The sequence below is a fragment of the Rhamphochromis sp. 'chilingali' genome (assembly GCF_963969265.1).
Source record: "Rhamphochromis sp. 'chilingali' genome assembly, chromosome: 14".
NCBI classification, from domain to species: domain Eukaryota; kingdom Metazoa; phylum Chordata; class Actinopteri; order Cichliformes; family Cichlidae; genus Rhamphochromis; species Rhamphochromis sp. 'chilingali'.
In genome coordinates, this window is record NC_137941.1 from 11,252,633 (window position 1) to 11,273,920 (window position 21,288).

At 38.3% G+C, this 21,288-nt stretch overlaps 1 protein-coding gene across 2 annotated transcripts in view; it reads right to left on the reverse strand.

The window, feature by feature from the left end:
• Positions 1-21,288, reverse strand: part of tsc22d1 (TSC22 domain family, member 1) — a 41,801-nt gene that overhangs the window by 3,696 nt on the left and 16,817 nt on the right. The window contains exon 1 of one of the 2 annotated variants that reach the window (XM_080903883.1): positions 19-425. The exons of the other annotated variant lie outside the window; for it this stretch is intronic. Within the exon in view, the coding sequence (XP_080760009.1) occupies positions 19-149 (131 nt within the window). The 5' untranslated portion in view covers positions 150-425. Of the gene's footprint in view, positions 1-18; positions 426-21,288 lie in introns of those variants that run through there. 2 annotated transcript variants of the gene reach the window in all.

Here is a 21,288-nt window from a genome sequence, read left to right on the forward strand (position 1 = left end):
AGCTGACGGAGCATTCACCTATTATCGAGCTGGACGTGCGAGCTCTCCGCGCTCAACAGCGACGACAGGAACGATATGGAAAAATTCCTCAGCTGGCACACGCCTAGATCCATAGCCATGGTGTAGCACGGAGCATTCATGCTGTTCATGATTTACAGGATCTGCGTGGCACATCCACGCGCTTCTTTCCCTGTGTGTTTTCCCCCTTTCCTTTTGTTGTTATTGGTCCTCTCTCCGGTAAAGCTCGCGCACTGACTGCAGCGGTACGGATGTAAGCCAAGGTCAGTTCATCACAGCGACGCGCGTACACACAGATCTGCAGCTAAGGACGAGGCTGGATGATTTATCCACACACGCGCAGAAAGAGACAGACCTCCGATTGGTGGAGGCTGAGTCTGTTTGCGTAATATATGCAGGGAACGCCCACACCTGCAGCTCTGCCGACTGGTTTCGGCATAAAATCATAGTCCAGCAGCACAAAGGGGGAATATCCGAAAAACAGCTCCCCCCCATAATCATATATTATTGAATTTAATCATTTTAAATCATTGCTGGATGGCCATATCTTTATCTGTACTCACAGGCCTAGACACTAGCTGGCAATCCCCTGGCATCTACCCGTCGCTAGAGGGAAAAGAATTTGAATTCCCTGAATGCCTCTTCAAACATTCTTACAGTGGTGAGGCTCAACATTGACATGAAGGTAAACGTTGTACATGTATTTGGCGAGCATTTGCAGGAAATCTTCCTTGCAAATGACCGGCAATCGCAGCAGCTTGGAGATTTTTTGTTTTGGCACAACCTGACCAATTTAACCTAAAAACAACAAGCAACCGCTTGCCAACCACTCAGTGAATGCACATTTTTCCTCAAAATGGTGAGCACGAAGATCTATGCTGACATCTGCACACCTGCCAGTCATTTGTGACCTCCACATTACTATTGCACGCGCCCCAAACAGTGGGCTTCAAAGTAGTAGAACAGCTTTCTGCACCAGAGAATAATAAAGGCTCTATCCTTTAGGAGCAATGCAACTTTTTGCATGGACCAAAAATTAAAACACCAAAATAACGTTTGTAAAAAATCTTCCTAAATAACAAGTAACTGAAGATTGTAACAATATGGAGTGCAAACTACAAAACTTAATATGGTGGAGCAGAAAGGGAATGAGCATAACTTAAATACTTATAAATGATCACAACTGTGCTCCATGTAAATGTACTAAGTTGCTTTGCACTACTGGTCCTAGCCACGCTCTCGTCCAAACTAAGGCATTATTTCATTGGCACCCATGAGGGCCAGTGTCCATTATGAGAAAGAGCTTATAATATGGAGAAATGGCTCAGGGACAGATAAGACGATAAATTATTTAGACAAGACGCACAAGGTTGACGGACAGGGAATGTATCAGCTGCTGCTGCTGTAGTCTCCACAGTAAGAAAGACTTTCATCCAAGGGGGTCAAACTTAACGGTAACATTTAGTTTATTACTTAAATTAATTTTCACATGTGTTGTGGTGCCTGTGGGTAACTTAGATCCTCTAAATAATCTATAACATTCATATCTTTGGAGAACATGCCAACCCCACACAGAACAGCTGAAGTCTGCTCCTCCATGAATCTGGTTGTGCTCGAGGTTTCTTTCTGTAAAAAGGAAGATCTTCCTCCCTACTGTTGCTGGGGGTATCTCCAATTCTGTAGGGTCACAGTGTGCTGTTGCGAATTGATGCTACAAATAAAACTGAACACTGAAACTTCAGATGAAAGTCAACTTGGTCCATGTAATCTGCACTAACAGAACATAATCAAAAGAACAGCTTAGCTTTTATTTTAGGTTACACAGAAATGAACGTATTTAAAATACTTCAGGTGGGCACTTAGTGTTATTTCGTGTACATATGTTGCCCCCTTGCGGCCTTGTGATGTATTGCACTTTGAGGATTATTATCAAAGGACTCTGGCATTAAAAAGACTGTCTTACCAAATGGGAACAGAGATGGTATACATAGAAATAAAAGGTCCTCCACTTCCAGACCATTTTCTTTCTCAAATATTTGCAGGCCAAACACTGTATAAGCACATTTCAGAAAAATCCATCACCCCACAAGTCTCTCCTTATTGAATAGATTTTAAAAGATACATAACTGAGGCAGTTTGTCCTCTGCATAAAACAGTGTTGACTCTCGCAGAATATACCATTATGTATATTACAAACAAAATGACAGAAAGACCTGGGCTTTCCTTTTGAACACAGTGAGTGGGATTTCCAGTGTGAGGGGAGCAGATACCTCTGTTGTAAAACAACCATTACAAACTCTGAACCCTCTGAAAAAGATCATGTTCACCTATAACAGCCTTATTAGACAACATATTCAATTTTTCATCTGCCATAAACTGTTGCTCTCTGAAACAGTGAAACTATGTATAGAGAAATCAACATTTGTCTGGCAAATACTGGTCAGACAAATGTGGTTTACATGATTAGTTTTGTGGTTTTGAGCGCATATGGATGATGCATTTCATTTGCTTTTATTATACTGGTATACATGTATGCATATCATTCTGATTTAGTTTGTGTAAATACTCAGTCCCTCATATCATAATATCTGGATTTATTTGTTGGAATTTGAAATATTAAGTTCTTTATTGGATTATTGTAATTTCAATTTAGTGAAATAGAACAAAGTGAGGAGTTCTTTAGTGCCATTTCATAAAGTTGTACACCTATACTTTTTCAGATTGGTTGTTTTTCATGTTTTGACTGCAGTAGCACATTAAATTACAGACTTTTGGGATACATACAAGTACATCTGATGTGCAATGGCTGTGTTGGGTTAAAAAAAAAAAAAGTTAAAACAGAAACAAAAGTAAATAAAGCAGATGCTCCTCCTTACTGCAAGATGATCCATGTCTACATATTTTTTGAGGTTTTACTTCAGAGACATATTCGTAATCTTACGTTATTTTATTTCATCCTATTCAACTGAGCTTTTTTCATTATGATTAATTTCACTTCCACTAATTTTGTTTTGTTGTTGGTTGTGTTTACTGTTTTGGTTGCTATAATGTGGAAATTTTGCTACTATTTGTAAACATAAAGACCTCTTATCTTACCTAATTCTACACTGTTATCAAATGTCTGTCTTCAAGGCAGTCATGGTGGGTCACTGCAGCTAATTTGACTGAAATCTACACACCCAAAAGTTTTTTCACACACATTACAGATGGGAGTCTTTGTTCAACAGACTCAAACAACTCCTACATTTCCAAACATTTCCACATCAGACACCCACAGCGCACCACCCTCTCCCATATACCTCCCTACACCCGGTGAAAAGGTCACTCTCACACATTCCCCAAACACACGCAAAGTCCTTAAAATCTCTTATACAAACTCTTGACATTCACGCCTCTGATCACACCCATGTCCACATCATACAGCAATCAAGCCACAAAACTAGTGTGAAGAAACTTAAGGTCCAGTTTCTGTGGTCAGAACGAGTTAATGTTTCATCAGGAGGTCAGAATGCGAATTATAACCAGACAGCTGAGAAACGGACTTGCCAGCAAGCACAGGACAGCTATGAAGACAAATCTGTGGCAAGCAAGCTGGTATAAAACAAAGAGGACTCAACATCCCCATGAATTCAACTCAGGGCCCCAAAAAAAATAAATGCCTGTATTATTACAATTAAAACCCTGAATCAAGAGCTAAAGACTGAACAGAGCAACGTGTAAAACATTCACTTGGATTTTAATGTTAACACTTTACAACTTCTTTGAACTTCTGTCGTTTCAAGTTTTATTGGTTTCTTTTATGTGTATGTGTGTACCTTATGTTTAATAAAACTGCTTTTTATATTTCTATGTATTCTTATTCTGATGGACATTATGGACAATGCCAGACATCCTCTGCACAAGGCCATAAACAACCAGAAGAGTCTGTTCAGTGACAGGTTGCTTCTCCCAAAGACAAGAACTAACAGACTTAAAAACTCCTTTGTCCCACACGCCATCAGACTGTTTAACTCCTCCCTGGAGGGGAGAGGGAGGGGAAACAGGAGGACAAAGGAGGGGGGAACAACTAAGCTGTAGTGCCTCTTCACCTCACTGTGCAATACCTTTTGTGCAATACTTTTGTAAATAGTCAACGGTGCAATAGACTCAATACTTGAAATGTGCAATTGACTTGTACTTTTATTCCTATTTATCCCCTTCGTATATTTTATTTATATTGTCTCTGTATTTTTTTTTTTTTTATATATATATATATATATATATATATATATATATATATATATATATGTGTGTGTGTATGTGTGTGTGTGTGTGTGTGTGTGTGTGTGTGTGTGTGTGTGTATTTTATATATATATATAATATTCTGTAACTCTGTAACTTCTGTCGGTGCTGTGCTTTTTTGGAAATCGAATTTCCCAGAGGAACCCACCCGAGGGATTAATAAAGTTCTATCTAATCTAATCTAATCTTCTTACAAATAGTCACAAGTGTCAGTGATCTTGTGCCTTTGTCCTGCAGTATTACGCCCAAGAATAATTTTCCATCGGGAAAACTGAGGCACTGAGTACAACTGATTGTGGAGCTTAACCCTCAAGGGGCCATATGATGCACAACTATTGTCTTTTTATTTTATTTATTTATTTTTTTAAGAAAGACTGGATAAAAATAATGACAATTCTCTACATCTACTTGCACACTGTAGCTAATTATTTTTGTTACCGATTACTTTGGTAGCATCATATTTAAGTTACATGTTTTACTGAGCCAGGAGTAAAAATGAAACCAAATCTACAAACAAAAAAAGCAGTAAAATCTCAGAACTGCAAAACTGGAATGATGAAATTTTGGGCATTTTTACATTTTGATGTATGAAGTACCACAGCAGGCTGAAGAATGGGAGGGGTCTAATCTTAGTGTTTTCAGGTGAAGTATTCAAAAACAAAGCACCAGCTGGATACCAGAAGTCACCTTTACAAATGGTGGCTTAAGCTAATTTGGGCATCAGTAAGCACCAACACTATGAACAAACTGTTTTTTGTACTCTTGCCCGCCTCGCACACCCTTGTCCTCAGTCAAACACTTACCGAAAAGCCAAGTACCTCAATAAGAAGCTCTGAGCAGTGCTTATCTCTTCCGGTCAATTGACTGGAAGAGGGTTTAGCCAATTATCCACACCCCAAATAGCCAGTACAAGAGCGGCTGCTGAGGAGTAACACCCACGCATAAGGTCCAAATTAGACCTACGTATATGGAGTTACATTGAGGCTTGGTAGGAGCTATACGTGTTTACGCTGAAAAACTTGATGCACTTCCAGGAAAAGCTAGGAACAAGCTTTTCAAGGTGCAACTTGCACAAAAACACTACTGAAACTTAGTAACTTAGTTTCCCCACACGTGATTTAAACCTAATAAAATCCTGAACTAAAGCCCTCATCAGTGAAGACAGAGGGGCTTTTCTTTTTACCTTTTAGGACAAAATTTTAAACTGGTTATAAAGTTTTAACTCAAATTATCAAATAAATCCAGAGTTTCTGACAGAAACGTAGTTAAGTCCGGAGGCTGGGACAGAGGAAGTTGTCCCATTCTTGTCTGATAGAGGATTCTCGTTTTTCAGCAGTCCCAGTTCATCTTTGTGTCTTATTAGCGTCATGATTTTTCCATTGGTTAAAAAGTTGGAATGCAGGCAGGGCAACTCCTGAAATTGTTTAACTTTGATGGCAGCAACACGAGTGAATATTTGTAACCAACTAATAAAATGTCTTAGGTTAAACATTTGATAGTTTTCTGTGTTCTACCGAAATCTCATAAAGACCTATTTTATTCAGTCATCTTTTTTTGTAATTGGGTTGTATATTCATTGAGGTGCAGTCATTTTTGTCTAAATATCCTGGTGCTTGAGCTCGACTGTGGGCCAAATTAGACACACATGTACTGTTTTGCAAATGTGAGTGTTCCAAGTTAATTTAGTAAAACTGCAAGTTGGCATCCTAACCAGCTAGCACCAGCTTTTGCCCACAAACTACTACATTTGTATCGATTGTCTCCAGAATTCAAAGAATACTCCAATAGTTGCCAGTGAAGATCATGCAGTATTTTTGTTTGTGATACCCAGGCCTACTCTGCACAACTTAAGTCGTTCAGAAACCACAAAAGTCGCCCCCTGCTGGCCAGCACAAAGATGCAGTTCACATTTTCCCACCTTTTGACTGGTATCAAGTAGAGATGGACCGATCCGATATTATGTATCGGTATCGGTCCGATACTGACCTAAATTACTGGATCGGATATCGGAGAAAAATAAAAAATGTAATCCGATCCATTAAATATCACGAAAGCACCTCACAAAACTTGCAACACGCCGTAACTCACCTCAGAAAGTTAGCACGTCGGAGCAGTAGGCATCACGTGATAGAGCGGCTGTGGCATGCGGGACGTGTCGGTGGTCTGGATAGCATTTGGAGCTTCGCTAGCAACCCGGCATTTCATCTCCGACAAAGTTATCCCCGAGAGAAGTAAAGCAAGTGTGTAAGTCCATCTCTGAATGTTTGTAAAGCATTCCTGCGTTAAGCTTAACAAGCGATATATGGAGCGACTGCCTCTTCTTGCTGCTACTTCAATCATGAAACTGCTTAATGATCAGCTGATCGGCTTTTCTGTCGCGAGTCCATCTCTCTGGTTTGTTTTTGGCCCACTTTGCACCAGAAAGAGGAAACCAGCGGCTAAACAACAGCAGCACGTTTAAGCTTGATCAGCTGTTGTTAGAATTTATTTATTATTACTTTCTACTCGAGGATCTTTTTCTACGTAGCTGACGGCTGGTAACTGTGCAGGGGCGGATCTAGCAAAGTTTAGCCAGGGGGGCCGATAGGGCATTAACAGGGAAAAGGGGGCACAAAGACATACTTTTCTTTCTTATTCTCATTTAAAATGTCGAGCTTTTAATAAATAATTATCCGAATCTTACACCCAAAGTTTTAATTTGATGTAAAATGAATAGAAGTCAATTACTGTATATAGTGACTATTAAGTCTAATATATATACCCTAGTAAGCTATAGTACTTTTTCCTTTGGGAAGGTACCATCTGTACAGTCTGCAATTTTGTTGAAGAAAGATGTTGAATCTATTTAATATTTCTTGAAAAATAATTGATTTCTGTGCATTTTTTTTCACACTGAATCAAATTAAGGTTGATTACGTTGATTAAGCATCATGAGGTGGAGCGTGAGGGGTGGTTCCCTATTTTTTATTTATTTATTTTTGTTGTTGCTGGGAGTTGGAACCCTATTAGTTAGGTTGCTTAATATTTACGCTAAGTACTCTTTAAAATACCAGAATAGGGAGGATGGTGTAGGTTTAAGTTTATTAGATTGATCAGTATTGCTGAACTATAAATTTTTTTTTTTTTGCATATAGGTATAACAGAATAGCTTTAGTGTAGTTGTTGTTTTAAACTTGAGTATGAACTTATACAAAATGCAGCAAGATATTTAAAAAAAAAACAGTTTTATTGATTAAAACACACTATATCGGATTCATATCGGTATCGGCAGATATCCAAATTTATGATATCGGTATCGGACATAAAAAAGTGGTATCGTGCCATCTCTAGTATCAAGTAACATAGAAACAACAAATCAAATTTTATTTTATTACAATTGCGGCTTTCAGACATAAAAACAAAGCAATCATCCTTTTTTTCCTTTACAGCTGAAGCTTTAGTCCCTCTGTAAAAGCCCCAAGTAACTCCTCACCAGGCTGCGGCATATTTACGACTACAAACACCCTCCAATGAACTATATACTCCACACTGCACCTTTGGGGGGGGGGGGGGGGGGGGGGGGAACAAAAAAAAAAAAAAAAAAAAAAAAAAAAAAAAACACCCCCCCCCCCAAGAAAAAAAACGAATCCAGGGTTGAAGCACCTTACAAATTCAATTAGAAATTAGTACCCATTTTCCAACTCTATTTAAGGGATGTTTTCATTGCTGAGGTCTGCATGAGTGTGTTCTTTGTTTCTATTAAGAAAGGCAGCAATTAAAAGCATCCATCCATCCAAGGCTGGAGCCTATCTCAGCTGTCCCAGTATAGCCAGGACAGGATGGCTCACCAGTCCATCACAGTCATTAAAAACATTTCAGTTTATTTCTGCCACCACCATGTGCCACAGATGCAGTGAACCCATTAAAATGCTGCTATGAAAGTCACAGTAATTCTTCTTTATTCTGTTCGCTGATGTATTACAGAACACTGTAGTGTTTAAACTATGCATGCAATAACTGGCAGTGTCATACGCAGGCCAGCCAACCAATGAATGGCCTCGCTAGTTTGCTGTAAAACAACACACCAGCCCAGTGACCTACTGAAGAAACTTTGAGAGAAATAACCCAGCTCCTGGATGATGTTCTGCTTTTATCTGACCACAATTACTAAGCACTTATTTCAATAAAAACTATGTACATGTAGCGGATACCATTATAAGTATAATGTGCTTTATACAACACCAACAACAATGATTTTAACGCATTTTCTGTGCATATTATCAAGAACACCTCAACAGGAAGTACAGAAATGACACTGTGGGCTGCATCTGCTGCAAAAATAGGACTTCATATGAGATGATGGAGGAGATGGCCCCATTTTGTAACAAGAGGCCAATTTAAAAAAATAAAATAAAACAGCAGAATTTGGCCAAAAAAAAAAAAAAAAAAAAAAAAGAAAGAAAAAAAAAAAGCAGCATGCTGTAGGTTTTAATTACTCACCCCACCAGAAGATATGAGTAAGCAGCACACATGGACTACACAGTGTATCGTCTACTCGCCATCTGCACATTTACTATACATCAAACACTCCCTACAGTTTATCTGCTACACGTGAATTAAAAGAACATGCAGTGCTAATGCACCCCTGAAGCCCTGCATGACTGAACCAAAGGACAATATAGCCATGCAGCCTTTTGTGTGCAGCTACTGTAGTGACTGGTCTATTCACAGCTACCGTATACAGACCCCTTTAGGGAAGGGGGTGAGGTGGTGATGGCGGTGGGGGTTCCCTGTTTTCATTTTACCTTTTGAGATGCTGCTCCAGCTCCCAGAACAAAAGCTTCATTGCCATCTCGTCATGGCCTTGCACTCGTATCCCCCGCACTCTCATGGAGCCGTCCGTTAGCAGCAGCATATACACTCCAGAGTAAGCGCAGCAGCAGTGTGTCCCTGACCTTCTTTGTTTAGTGTGGGTTTGTTTTGTTTTTTTAAAATACAAACACCAAAAAAAAAAAAAAACCCACACCACTCGTGCCTTATTAAATTCAGCGTGCTAGATCACAGCAAAAGACGCAGCTGCAGCTGGACAGTGAATAAAAGGCAGCGTGCCAGGTTATGACTGTACATGAGCTCCTTATTTTTTTTTCCTCGGTCACTCATTTGTGTTTGAATGGCTGACTAGTGAGTGATTTACTGAATACAGCCAGTTACTGAGCCGGTGGTGACGTGTGATCATGTGATACTAGGAGTTACATAAACCATCACCGCAGATTAGCATGTGGACCAATGAGTTCCCTGCTCCTGTGGTCTCTATAGCCTGAGACATATGCAAAAAAATAAAAAATAAAACAGATCTTAAAAAAGATTACGCGGAGTCCGAGTTTGTAGCATTTTTTGGTCTCAAGAACTACAAATCAGTCCTTTAACCTTTAGTGACAGAGATTAATAATGCTACAAAATTCCCTTGAACTCAAAGTCAACAGGATTTTAGGGTTTCCTGTCAAAGACGGTAAGAGCATTCCTGACACTGGTTACTTAACTCGCCACTTCAAACCAAATCATGTCTTTGTCCTTTTACGAGTACATATGCCAGCCCGTTGTGTGACAGACCAGAGACCCTGTGCTTTAGGGTCTTATCTTGTCATATCTCATTGGATGGCAGCTTTAAGATGGCTTAGTGCTTTCCACAGATAGAAAACACAACATATACTCACAGGTAGGGCTGCTCAATTAATCGAATTTTAATCACGATTACGATCTGGGCTTTCAACGATCATTAAAAATGACTGAGCCGATTATTAGCCCCTCCCTCATTTATCCGCGACACCTTAAAGGCCGGTCCGTGAAAATATTGTCGGGCATAAACCGGTCCGTGGCGCAAAAAAGGTTGGGGACCGCTGATTAAGAGGACCCGAGGGAAGCTCGGAAAGCTAAGCAGAAGTTATTTGGAGAGGAGAGTGACTGCCGTTGGTTGAAAAGAGAGTTTAAAAAAAAACCTTCAGTGGTGTTGCACACTATTTTATATTATTTTTTTAAAGTCATTGTTAACCCTTTAAAGCCGGTCAGAGCTGCACGCTCCGTTTTGCGTAACTATTTTTAAATCCCTGTAGAATCTGAACCGTGTAAGCTAGCGCAATAATTTGTTTTGCATATGAAACCGGAGGAGTTGTACTTACATCTTATGCCATCAGCTTGTCCTCGGTCACGGTTTCGTTCCACATATAGCTTTGCAAAAATTGCATAAAAAGCGCTTGCAGGAACAAAAACATAATATTCCAGAAACACGCTTCGCCGTTCCTATCAGCTGTTCGTAACACTTCGCACAGTGAAATGATGCACATGCTGTTTTCTTTGCAAATTTGCATCATAGGATTGTTTTTTGTTTTTCCTGCAGTATATAAAAATTGCTGTATCTCCAAAATAAAACTATGAAGACACTCAAAATAAATTTCCTGTTGTTGTAAACTATTTTTTGCAACTTTTTTTGTATTTAAAGTTTTGAGGGATAAACCTCTTAAATTTCTCCAAGTAGAAATATATGTAAACAAAACAAAAGCGATTTTCAATTTTTTTTGTAGTTTATTGCACTTTTTTGCAATTAATGTAGTTACTATGGACTTAATGCATACATATTAGTAAAATATGGGCTATAACAGTTGTATAGCAACTTGAAATGCTCCCACAAATGGCACTACAGCATGTAAAAAAATAATATAAGCTCTGGTGGACTTGGTTCTATAGTAGGTCTTAAAGGGTTAAATAAATATCGTCAAATAATCGTGATCTCAATTTCAGTGAAAATAATCGTGATTATCATTTTTGCCATAATCGAGCAGCCCTACTCACAGGGCCTCTGCTGGCTTAGAGACAGCCCGCCAAGAAACAACAGGTAAAGGATGAGCACAATCCAGGGGATATGAATCAGTACCACATGACTTCTGGGCAGCTCATGCCACACCCCGTTTATGGCATTATATTTTAGGTAAACCATATTCTTAGAGATTATTTTTATTTTAACGGGTGTGTTGAAGGACTAATTTTTTTAGTTTTTGAGTTAATGTTTTATATTCAACTATATTTCCAGTGGAAAGATTTTTATTTATTTAGAGAAAATAATTAAAACTTAAAAATGAGGAATACTTATTAAAGAAAGGGCCCCCTTTTACAGTACATATGAACACATTTCCCTTCTGAGGCTAGTAAGACAAACAATTACTCCATACTTGCAAGTAACTGAGCACACAGGTGACCTGCACCTTTCTGCAGCCTAAACACATGCAAAAGTTAAATTACACAGAAGCAGATGCACTGCTGGGTTATCATGCATTTACTTCTTATTTTGAACCATCAGAAACCAGACTTCCCATAGACCTGAGGTGATCTCTGTTGCTTAATTTCACAGATATGATGATTAGCTTCAAAAGTTGGGTACTTCCAACCTGCAGTCATCATCCTCATATCATCATCTCAGAGTAACTTTCTGATTGACCACAGACTCAACGAAATTCTTTGGTTGGGGGAGAAATTCTCACAAAGCCACACCACATTTGTAAAAAGTGCAAAAATTAGCCACACGTTAATTTTCACCTATAGACTCTGACAAGCGAACGAAACAAAGGAAAACATAGAAAAAAAAGCAAGCACAAGAAAAATAGAACAACAATAATGTTGTATGGAGAAAAGTTAATACCACCATTACACCAGATTTCACAGTAAGCTATACATGAATAAGTTGGAATGACGTATTTGCAGTTTCCTGTCATAACATGCTTTTGATGTAGCTAAAATTTAATATGAGTAATTTTATTCTGATGTTATCTGTCTCCTTAATTACTTCTAATTTGTTTGTCTATCCCTAATATACAGTTTCTGGTTTAATTCACTCTTTTTTCTTTTCTTTTTTTTTTTTTTTTTTAAACATGGCAGCCAGTTCTGCCATTTCTGAGGGGAAAATGTAAACTGTAAATGTTTTGTTTTTATAAAATAAAATAAAAAAGAAAGGACCTGGCGCGTCCCAGTGATGAGAAAAGAGGCCCATTGAATTGTTGAATTGTAAAGGCTTTTGGCTGTGCTGTAGTTTGATAGTGGGGAGCACACACAGACTTTACCAGTAAGTCCTGGCAGTGGTTTTTCCACTGTGACACCCTGACTATGGAGAATGACAGAGAGCTAATGAGTGAGTCAGAGAAGCAGGGAGGAATGATGAGTGGTCATTTTGGCATCCATACGTGACAGAGGGATGGGCTTTTCGAACATTTGGGCTGACAGCAGCAAGTCCTCAGTCCTCACTCTAAATTAAAAGTCACACATGAGGGGAGAGGCAAAGGAGGAGGGAGAGAGTCTGCCAGAGACATGGGGACTGGAATGGCCTAGATCCACCGCCTCTGCATTAGTACTCTCACTGAGTCATACGGCAAGAAGGGAGAGAGACACAAACGAATGCACGTTTCAAATATAAATCAACCATGAGAATATTCAGTTTGATGACTTATATTCGCAATGACCTTTTAGCTAAGCAAATTGAATTGTACAATGTCACCTTTACTGCCACCAAACCTGCTCATTAAGTACGATGTCATTACCTATGTCCTTCAGTTCCCAAACACAAATGACTGAAAGCTATAAATGGTCTGCAACATTAACATCCAGACATCCATGACAAAGATGACTCGTGAGGTCTAGTTATAGACCATATAGAAAATGGACAGAGATACCACAGCCACTGTTTCTGAAGTCTCTTTTTGAAGCCTTAAGATGAGCATTTTTGCGAGGAATGGATGTGACGAGGAAGGGTGGGTGCTAATGAGCAGACAACCACAAGTTATCAGGGTGGGGTTTACCACCACTGATAATCCTCCATTTTGAAACACGGCATGACCAAAAAACAAAAGACTTGGAAAAAAAAAACATTTATATGATCAAAAATGAGTGATTAAGCCAATAAACTCAACAGCGAAGTGTTTACTGAGTTTAAAAAGATATTTTCGCATGGAACTAAAGTTAAAGTCCCTAATCAGCAGAGACACATGCCATCACATGGCAGGGAGAGGACATTGAAAATGGACCAAATTGCAGCCAAGAGAAAGTCTGAGATGATCCCACAACACGGGTCAGTCATTAATATGGTGCAATGTGGGGCAGCTTGGTGGCTAGCATGTTGCCTTCAATTTACTTACTACAATTTTTTTTCTTTTCTGTTTAAATATGCAACAGGCTTCAATTTGCATGAATATCCAATAGACAAAGAACAAGAAAATGAATACCAGATGATGTATTTAAGCCATTATTTTTCACTAGTTTAAAAGACATGTTATAAAAGCAAAATAAACCAGTACCTCATAATTCTTTATGAATAAAAACCAACTGTGTTTTTGCCTGAAGTCTCTTGCCACAACACGCATATAGCACAGTTTAATCAGCCTTGCACCAAAGTCAGTTCTTACGAATAAAACAATTCTCTTTTACACATAATTGTAGACACACACACACACACACAGTTACGTAAGCTGTGATGGTTTGCGAGCAGCAGGTTTGAATAATGCGGAGTGAAACCTGGCATTAAAAGGATTAGCAGCCAAAGAAAACACAGTGCTCTGTCCAGACATCAGAGGACAGAAATGATGCTCACATCAGCAATAAAAGGGGGAGAAAAAGGCTGTAAGCATGTCCAAATGATGCACTGATACTATGGGCCTCTATACAGGATTGATTTTAATGACTGGTAACTTTATAAGTTGTGTGATAAATTTCATTAAAAGAAACAAAAAAAATATTTCTGACATCTGTAAAGTGGTCCTGTAAAGTGACTGATCAATAAATCAACTGATATCGACCTATCACAGATATATCAGCACCGTTACCCCACACAGGTGCATTGTATTTGTGGTGGCAGTTGGAAAAAGGGCCCTGCATTTACATGCCAAAGGAGGGTCACCCACGCTTTTCCAGTAAAGTAGTAAAGAGTATAATTTATGATGATAACTGATGGTTTAAAAAAAAAAAAAAAAAAAAAAAAACTGCTTTGCAGTCGATTCCTCATCCTGCAGGTGAACTCTTAATTCCACCATCTACAACTGCAGGCCATGTTCTTCTCTTCAGCCTCAGTTTCAAGCAATTCCAGTGCAGAGATCGTTCATGAATGACAAAGAAAGTAAAACAAAGAAAGTATCAAAAACGTGATTTTTGTCATTTGTGCACCACCACAGTGAATTTTAAATCAGCTTTAATTCAAAGGGTTTTGCGATTACAGCTATTTTTACACATAGTCACCCAATTTTCATTATAGGAACCATTTGCTGCAATTGGAAGAAAATTTGCAGTCAGTAGCTGATTGCCCAAAACACCAAATGCTGTGTTTTCACCCTGGAGATGCTCTGCCAGACCTTTATATCAGCCGCTTTCAGATGTTGCTTGTTTGTGGGTTTCTCTGCCTTCAGTTTCAGTGTTTCTTTCTGTTAATTTTTAATGCTATGAGGGAACAGGCTGAAAATCTGCACTACAAACTGCATATAAAATATAATATAATATGAGAGGATATATATTATTTTTTTATTTATATTTATATTATATATATATATATATATATATATATATATATATATATATATATATATATATATATATATATATATATATATATATATTATTTTATATATATATTATTTTATATATATATTATTTTATATATATTTGAGGGGTTTTTTAACCTCCCAAAAATCAAATCCTTAAGCGTCTGTGAGGGTGGAAAACTGAGTCACACTGATGTCTGGGTTACAAACCTTTACAATTCACACCTGCTACAGAGTCACCACTTTAAAAGCTATCACAAGGTGTTATAAGTGTGTTTGTGTTGGCTGGTGGGAGGCTGATATTCTCATACAGACACACAAGTCTGACTGAGTCATCTGCACCTCTCATGCCCTGCTCTACATCTCAACAAATTTCCCTCCATATTCAACAGGTTTCTCAGCCAAATCAGGGAAAGCAGTGGGCAGAAGCAGCGGTACTGAAATTCTTTTTGGCCAGCGGCATCAGCACAGTCATGCGTTTCTATTTTAGAACTGATGATGTGCATTAAACAATGGTCTCTCCTAGGGATGGGCATTATTCTAATGAATAGCCAGCAGCTAATAGGATGTAACAGAACAAAAACTAATGACACCATGCTACTAAAAAGCAAGCGCTGTACTCTTTATGCACAATTATAGCTTCTCACATCGAGAACATTTAAGATGCACTTCCTGTTTGCACTACGAGAGATATTGCATATGTTAATTGAGCAATACGATTAATGCACGAGTTCAGACATTCTCAGATGACAGAGTGGGAGATGCTAAAATAGCTGGGAGAAAACAGGAAATAAAATAATAACCTCCATGATAATTTTGTGTCCCCATTTTCACTTTTCCACCACCAGACCTGATGTGGAGGGTTTTGTCTGAGCTGTGATATCATCATCTTTTAAGGAAAAGACTGCAGCAGTGGTCAGCTGGCTAGTGCAACAAAGTTTTAGATGTCATATCTCTTGGTAACATCAACCGTCACAGTCAGTCTACACAATGCCTGTGGAATATTGAGCTCTGAGTCTATTAGGGCTGCCACAAACGATTATTTTGATAGTCGACTAGTCACCGATTATTTATGCGATTAGTCGACTAATCAGATCATCATCCACTGGACATAAAACTACAGCTTATTGCACCAGCAGCATCTGCTCTTATATAACTATCATTAGCTTACAGCTTTAAGCTTTTAAGGTGCTAACTAAAAATAAAGACAAGATGATAGTTTATTCAATTTTAATGAAATTTGCAGATTGTTTCGGTAAAGTTTAATAAACTCCTTGCTATCTAAAATATAACAGGACACCGGAGTATATTCTCCAGCATCTCACACTTCTGATAATCAGCTGTCTGCTTGACGTTTATTCAGCTGTGTAAAAACTATAACTTTAATCTCAGCCAAACCGATTTACTCAGGAACAAATAAAATACAAAAAAAAAAAAGAAAAAGAAAAAAAGCCAAACAATAACATTTTTAATTTATCTAAGTGACTCATATATATTTAACCTGAGTCGCGAAAGACGGTGGTGGGTTTGAAAACAATTTGCCGGGAGTCCGGTGTTCTCACGGCGCTAGTGACCTAGCCCCCGGCTAGCTATCGAGCTAGTGGGTAACAGACGTCTCCGAAAACGTCGGAGCGCTTTTGAAAATATGTGGTGTCCTGATAAACTGAGCCGATATTTGAGGTTTACACAGCTACATTCTCGCCTGAAAATATGTTAAACGTTTATTTTGTGACCCAGAAAGAATAATAAGAGTAATATTAAAACTAACTAGCTACCGCCATTGTTGGAAACTAAGCTGGGCCGCGCTATGAATTCTGGGACACAGCTGCTTCTTCTTCTTCGGGGTTTAACGGCAGCTGGCATCCTTGTACATGCTGTGCTGCCATCTTCTGTTTCAGTCCGTTATTACACTCTTAAATCCTGCTATTATTCCTGCGTCTTTTGCGATCTTACAAAGCTTCAAACGACACGTCTACTATTAAATCAGTCGTCGACGATTTTGATAGTCGACGTAATCGTGACTAGTCGACAAATCGTGGCAGCCCTAGAGTCTATACAGCGATTTTCAAAACTGTGAAAATGAGAAAAGCCTCATTTCAACACTGCCAGATTATTATCTATTTCTATAATGTAACAAGCAAGCTAGATATAATTACAGCCTGTTACATTTAGTTCACAGAAGTATGACTTTGTGTTGATCAATATGGTGAGTTTACACTGCGTATTATTACCAAACAGATCAATCACAGGCCTGAGGTCTGTGTAGACACATGTCTGGGAAGGTGCATGGGGTTATGGTAAAGTGTATAGACCTACGCCACAAATTTAATGCAGCACTATAAATAAAGCACAAGCCCCTTAAAAAGGTTAGGGCTTTTTCAAACCAACAGCTTAACGGTAGGATAAAATTATCAATAATCAAGTAAAGCTATTCAGATTAGCATCTCCACTGCACACTTTCCAGTATTTCCTAAAGTTAACTTTCCCCATCTGTAATGCATCTTGAAAAAAAAAATGCAAAATCCTGAAACATTTGCTAAGAGCAAGGCTTTTAGTTCACATCACAAGTGCAATACTTCTGTGTTGCCTACTGTTTTATCTCACCATCACCTATCAAACAAAGTATCCTAAGCATTTCCTTTTGATTAATTTGGTTTGCCTTCTACATATTGTTGCTTCTCTCCCATCCCCCCTTTTGCTGCTACCTGCAAACTAATTTTAACTGTGGAAATACAAATATAAACACTGAAGGTTCAGGGAGCAGCAGAATTGATCAGTGATGGATCACTGAGGAAATTGGGTGCACTAAGATCAATAATGCTTTGGTCTTTCCAAATCCCTTAGGCTTCTTCAGAACAACAAATGCCTACCAACAAAAACACAATGATACAAAAATGTGTCTTTGTATCTGTTTCTCTCTTTTTTGTAATGTAGGGGAAACAAAATGTTGCTATTCAGTTTTTCTTTACCTAGCATCAGCTGACAGAAGAGGAGCAGCAGATCAATAACTGGAAATGTTAAGCTCCAATCCCTGACCCAGTTTCCTCTTTGTACTCATGTAAGATTACAAGTGAAGACACGAGGACGGAGCACTGAGTGGATTAGCCAATGATAGCGCCACCGTCACCGCACCTAAACCCCTGACGACAGCGGAGCTATCCATAAGCGCGGCTTAATGAGAAACCAAACAACAAAATGTTGTTTCCTGCAAGCTCTGTCACGCCACTTTCACTAAGACGACCCTTATCTGGATATTTCTGTTTTTGTATCCAGCTTCCTCTCAAAAGGTTAACGAATATAAATGTCCAAGCATAGCTACAGAGACAGAGTCATGTGATAACTATGAGAAGTATTCTCCGACTAATTACAGCTCAACAGTGCCAGCTAGTGAAGCTAGGAGGCGTTGCCATATATTGGTTGGTACATATACTGTTTGTAGCTTGTCAACATGAGGATCAGATAAGTGAGTCTGGGTAGCTGCTTGACTGCAAAACTATCAAAAAGATGATTCATAAAATACTGTCTGATTTACCAAAAAAGCTAAACAAACAAGAGATCTGCAGCAAAGTGGAAATAACAGCCCAAGCCCAACACAACCACATAGCTTTTACTGTAAAATCAAAAAATGACAATAAAACATCAGCACCACCCTGCGGCGACAACCAGGATGCAATTTAACTTTTCTCCTGTAACTTCTTGAGAAAACTGGCCTGAAAACACCAGGGTCTCATCATCTCTCTCATTTCTGCCTCCTCTGTCCTTCTGCCTGTGACCTGGAAATTTCATATCACTACAGCATGTTGAAGCATCTCAACTCCCATAATGCATCTGTAGGAAAGACTACGTTGGCACACAGGTGGCATAAACAAACCACTTCTGGAGGATGACTCTTTAAACGACTAGTCCAATTTTCTGCCCTTCATCATGCATGCGATTACAATTCATCTTGTCATGAGTGTCATTACATTTACATGTTACATGTTCAAGTCACCATGCTGATATTTACTTGACTAAAATTGAATTCTTTGTTCCTCGTTAATAAAAAGCTGTTGTGGTGTGAGCTTTAAACATTTCTAGCCTTTTTGAAGTGGAAAAAGTGTGTGAAGAAGTGCTCTAAAAGGAGCCAAGGACTCATTTTCTGCCTCACTTGAGCTGGACTTCCTAACCTGTGGACGAGATACATCCGAGTGATATTTGGGAAATTTTTTAGTAAAATCAGCAGTAAACATTGAGAGATGAACCAACACACTGCCCTCATATTAGACTTTGATCTTAACAAGTTGATACTAACAATTTATTTACAATTACACCACGAGGCACACCATAAGTGACTGTGACAAAAATACCCTATTCCTACAGTTCCTAGCCTTCCAGCCTATTACATTACATTTCCCTAACACACAGTTATAACAGCATAAAGAATTTGATAAGAAGCCGTTACAGGCATTTGTTCATTCACGAGTGTTCTGAGCATTGAGCTTAAAAGGAAATTAATTTCTCGTCGCTTCACCATTTCCTCCCATTTTACAAATATGAAATAAAATAAATAACTGTTGACTGTCACAGACCAGCAAGGCGAGGCTATACTCCTAATGCAACTGCCCGTTTGGGGATGACCAGGAGGTATTAGCTTGTGCACACTGCCATCTGCTGGTACATTCCTGCAGCCAAACTTTCTCTAATTCAGCACACTCCACACATCTTTATGGTGAATTGCTCCTCAGAGAAACAATTCAAATTTGGCATCTCACAAACTGACTTGTGAGCTGAAGTTCACCATTCTCAAAAACAAACCTTCTCTGACATTAAAAAAAACAAAACAAAACTGAAAGGTTTCTTTGATACTCCAGAGAATTAAACTGCCTGTGAAACTTTGATACTCATTAAAGCAAAACATCTCAAAAATTATAGAAATAAAAACTGCCATAAAGAGATTCTGATGTAATTTAGATTGTGATACACCGTAGGCCTGAGGCATTTTTTCTTCATTATAAATTAGTTTATGTATAAACCTAGTCAAATGACACCGATTTCCCACACATATACTAAGCCTATTTCCAGACAAAAAAAAAAAAAAAAGATTAATGAAGGAAAAGTTTGTGGTCCTGGCTTAGACCATGTCTTGAACCAACACCTAATGAAGAGTAATCTCAGCTCTTGGCTGCTGAAAACTTATAATAATTTCCCAGATTATATTAACTATATTAACATTTCTCTTTGAAGCAGCCTCTGCTTTCCAATTATAACTAAATGAAAATACAAATAAAATATCTGTAATAGGTTAACATCGCAGGATTTAAAAATAAAACAGAATAAATAAGATGATTGTTCCCTAATGTAGACCTGCCTCCGCCTGCCCTTGTAACAGCCTCTGCTACAGTTAACAGGACAATACAAACGCAAGCCTGTGATCTTAGACAGTTAACTGCTCATTATCTTTTCAGTCCGGTCTACATGGGAAGGTCACCTATATTCACTTCAAACACCTATCATTAATTTAGCATGAACACATAATAATAACCAGGTGAGTATATTAACAGCGAATGTCTACCAACTGTTTATATTAGGCCCCATATAATTTGCTCAGGTTCTCACAGGCACTGTGAGAAAATATTAGTGTACCGTTTTCACAGCCAACCCTTCTTTTCATCAAGTCTAATCACACCTTAAAGCATTAAAGCATCCGTGCAGTAAAGATGTGCATTTCTCACATTTCACCACTCATTGTCCTCAGTCACCCCAGTGCCAGAGCTTTCCCTGCAAATTAAAATAAATAAATAAAAATCTGGTTCCCACAAAGAAAAGTCACCAGAGCTGATTTTTTTTTTCCTTGTTTTTCTTGTGGAGTTAAAATACATGTCAAATAGCCAAAGGAAAAGAAAAATGACATGAACATGCTTTAATTCTTCCTTCTTTTAAGGAAAAAACTGCAGTGCTCCTCAATCATCTGACTTTACAGGGCTTTCCTCATCTAACAGCAGAGTTGAGATTTGTTAAATTAAACTCTTTAATCTACTTTCTGGAAAAAGTGCTATGATTTTCTGTCATCCACACCTGCTCTTCTGAAAGTGTTAATCCATATATTTTATATGTAATATAAATACATTTAATATGTAATGAATAACAAGTGCTCTTGAAAAAGTGCTGTTAAAGAGACATTAAACATATTTTTAAAAACAAAACAAAAAACCCAACATTAAATGAATGGGGAAAATATAAAAGTAAATGGGCTATGAAACTCAAAAACAAGAACCATTCCTGGACCCAGCAGGTTAAACGGAACATTTCTTACTGTAACGAGGGGAAAAGTTGATCACAGTTTGGAAAAACTGGTCTTTAAAACAAAAACAACCTCTGTTTGCTCAAAAATTGGCCATCCTGCATGTGCTGAGGAATTAAAAAAATAAAAAATAAAAAAATGTTTTACAGGTTATGAATTTA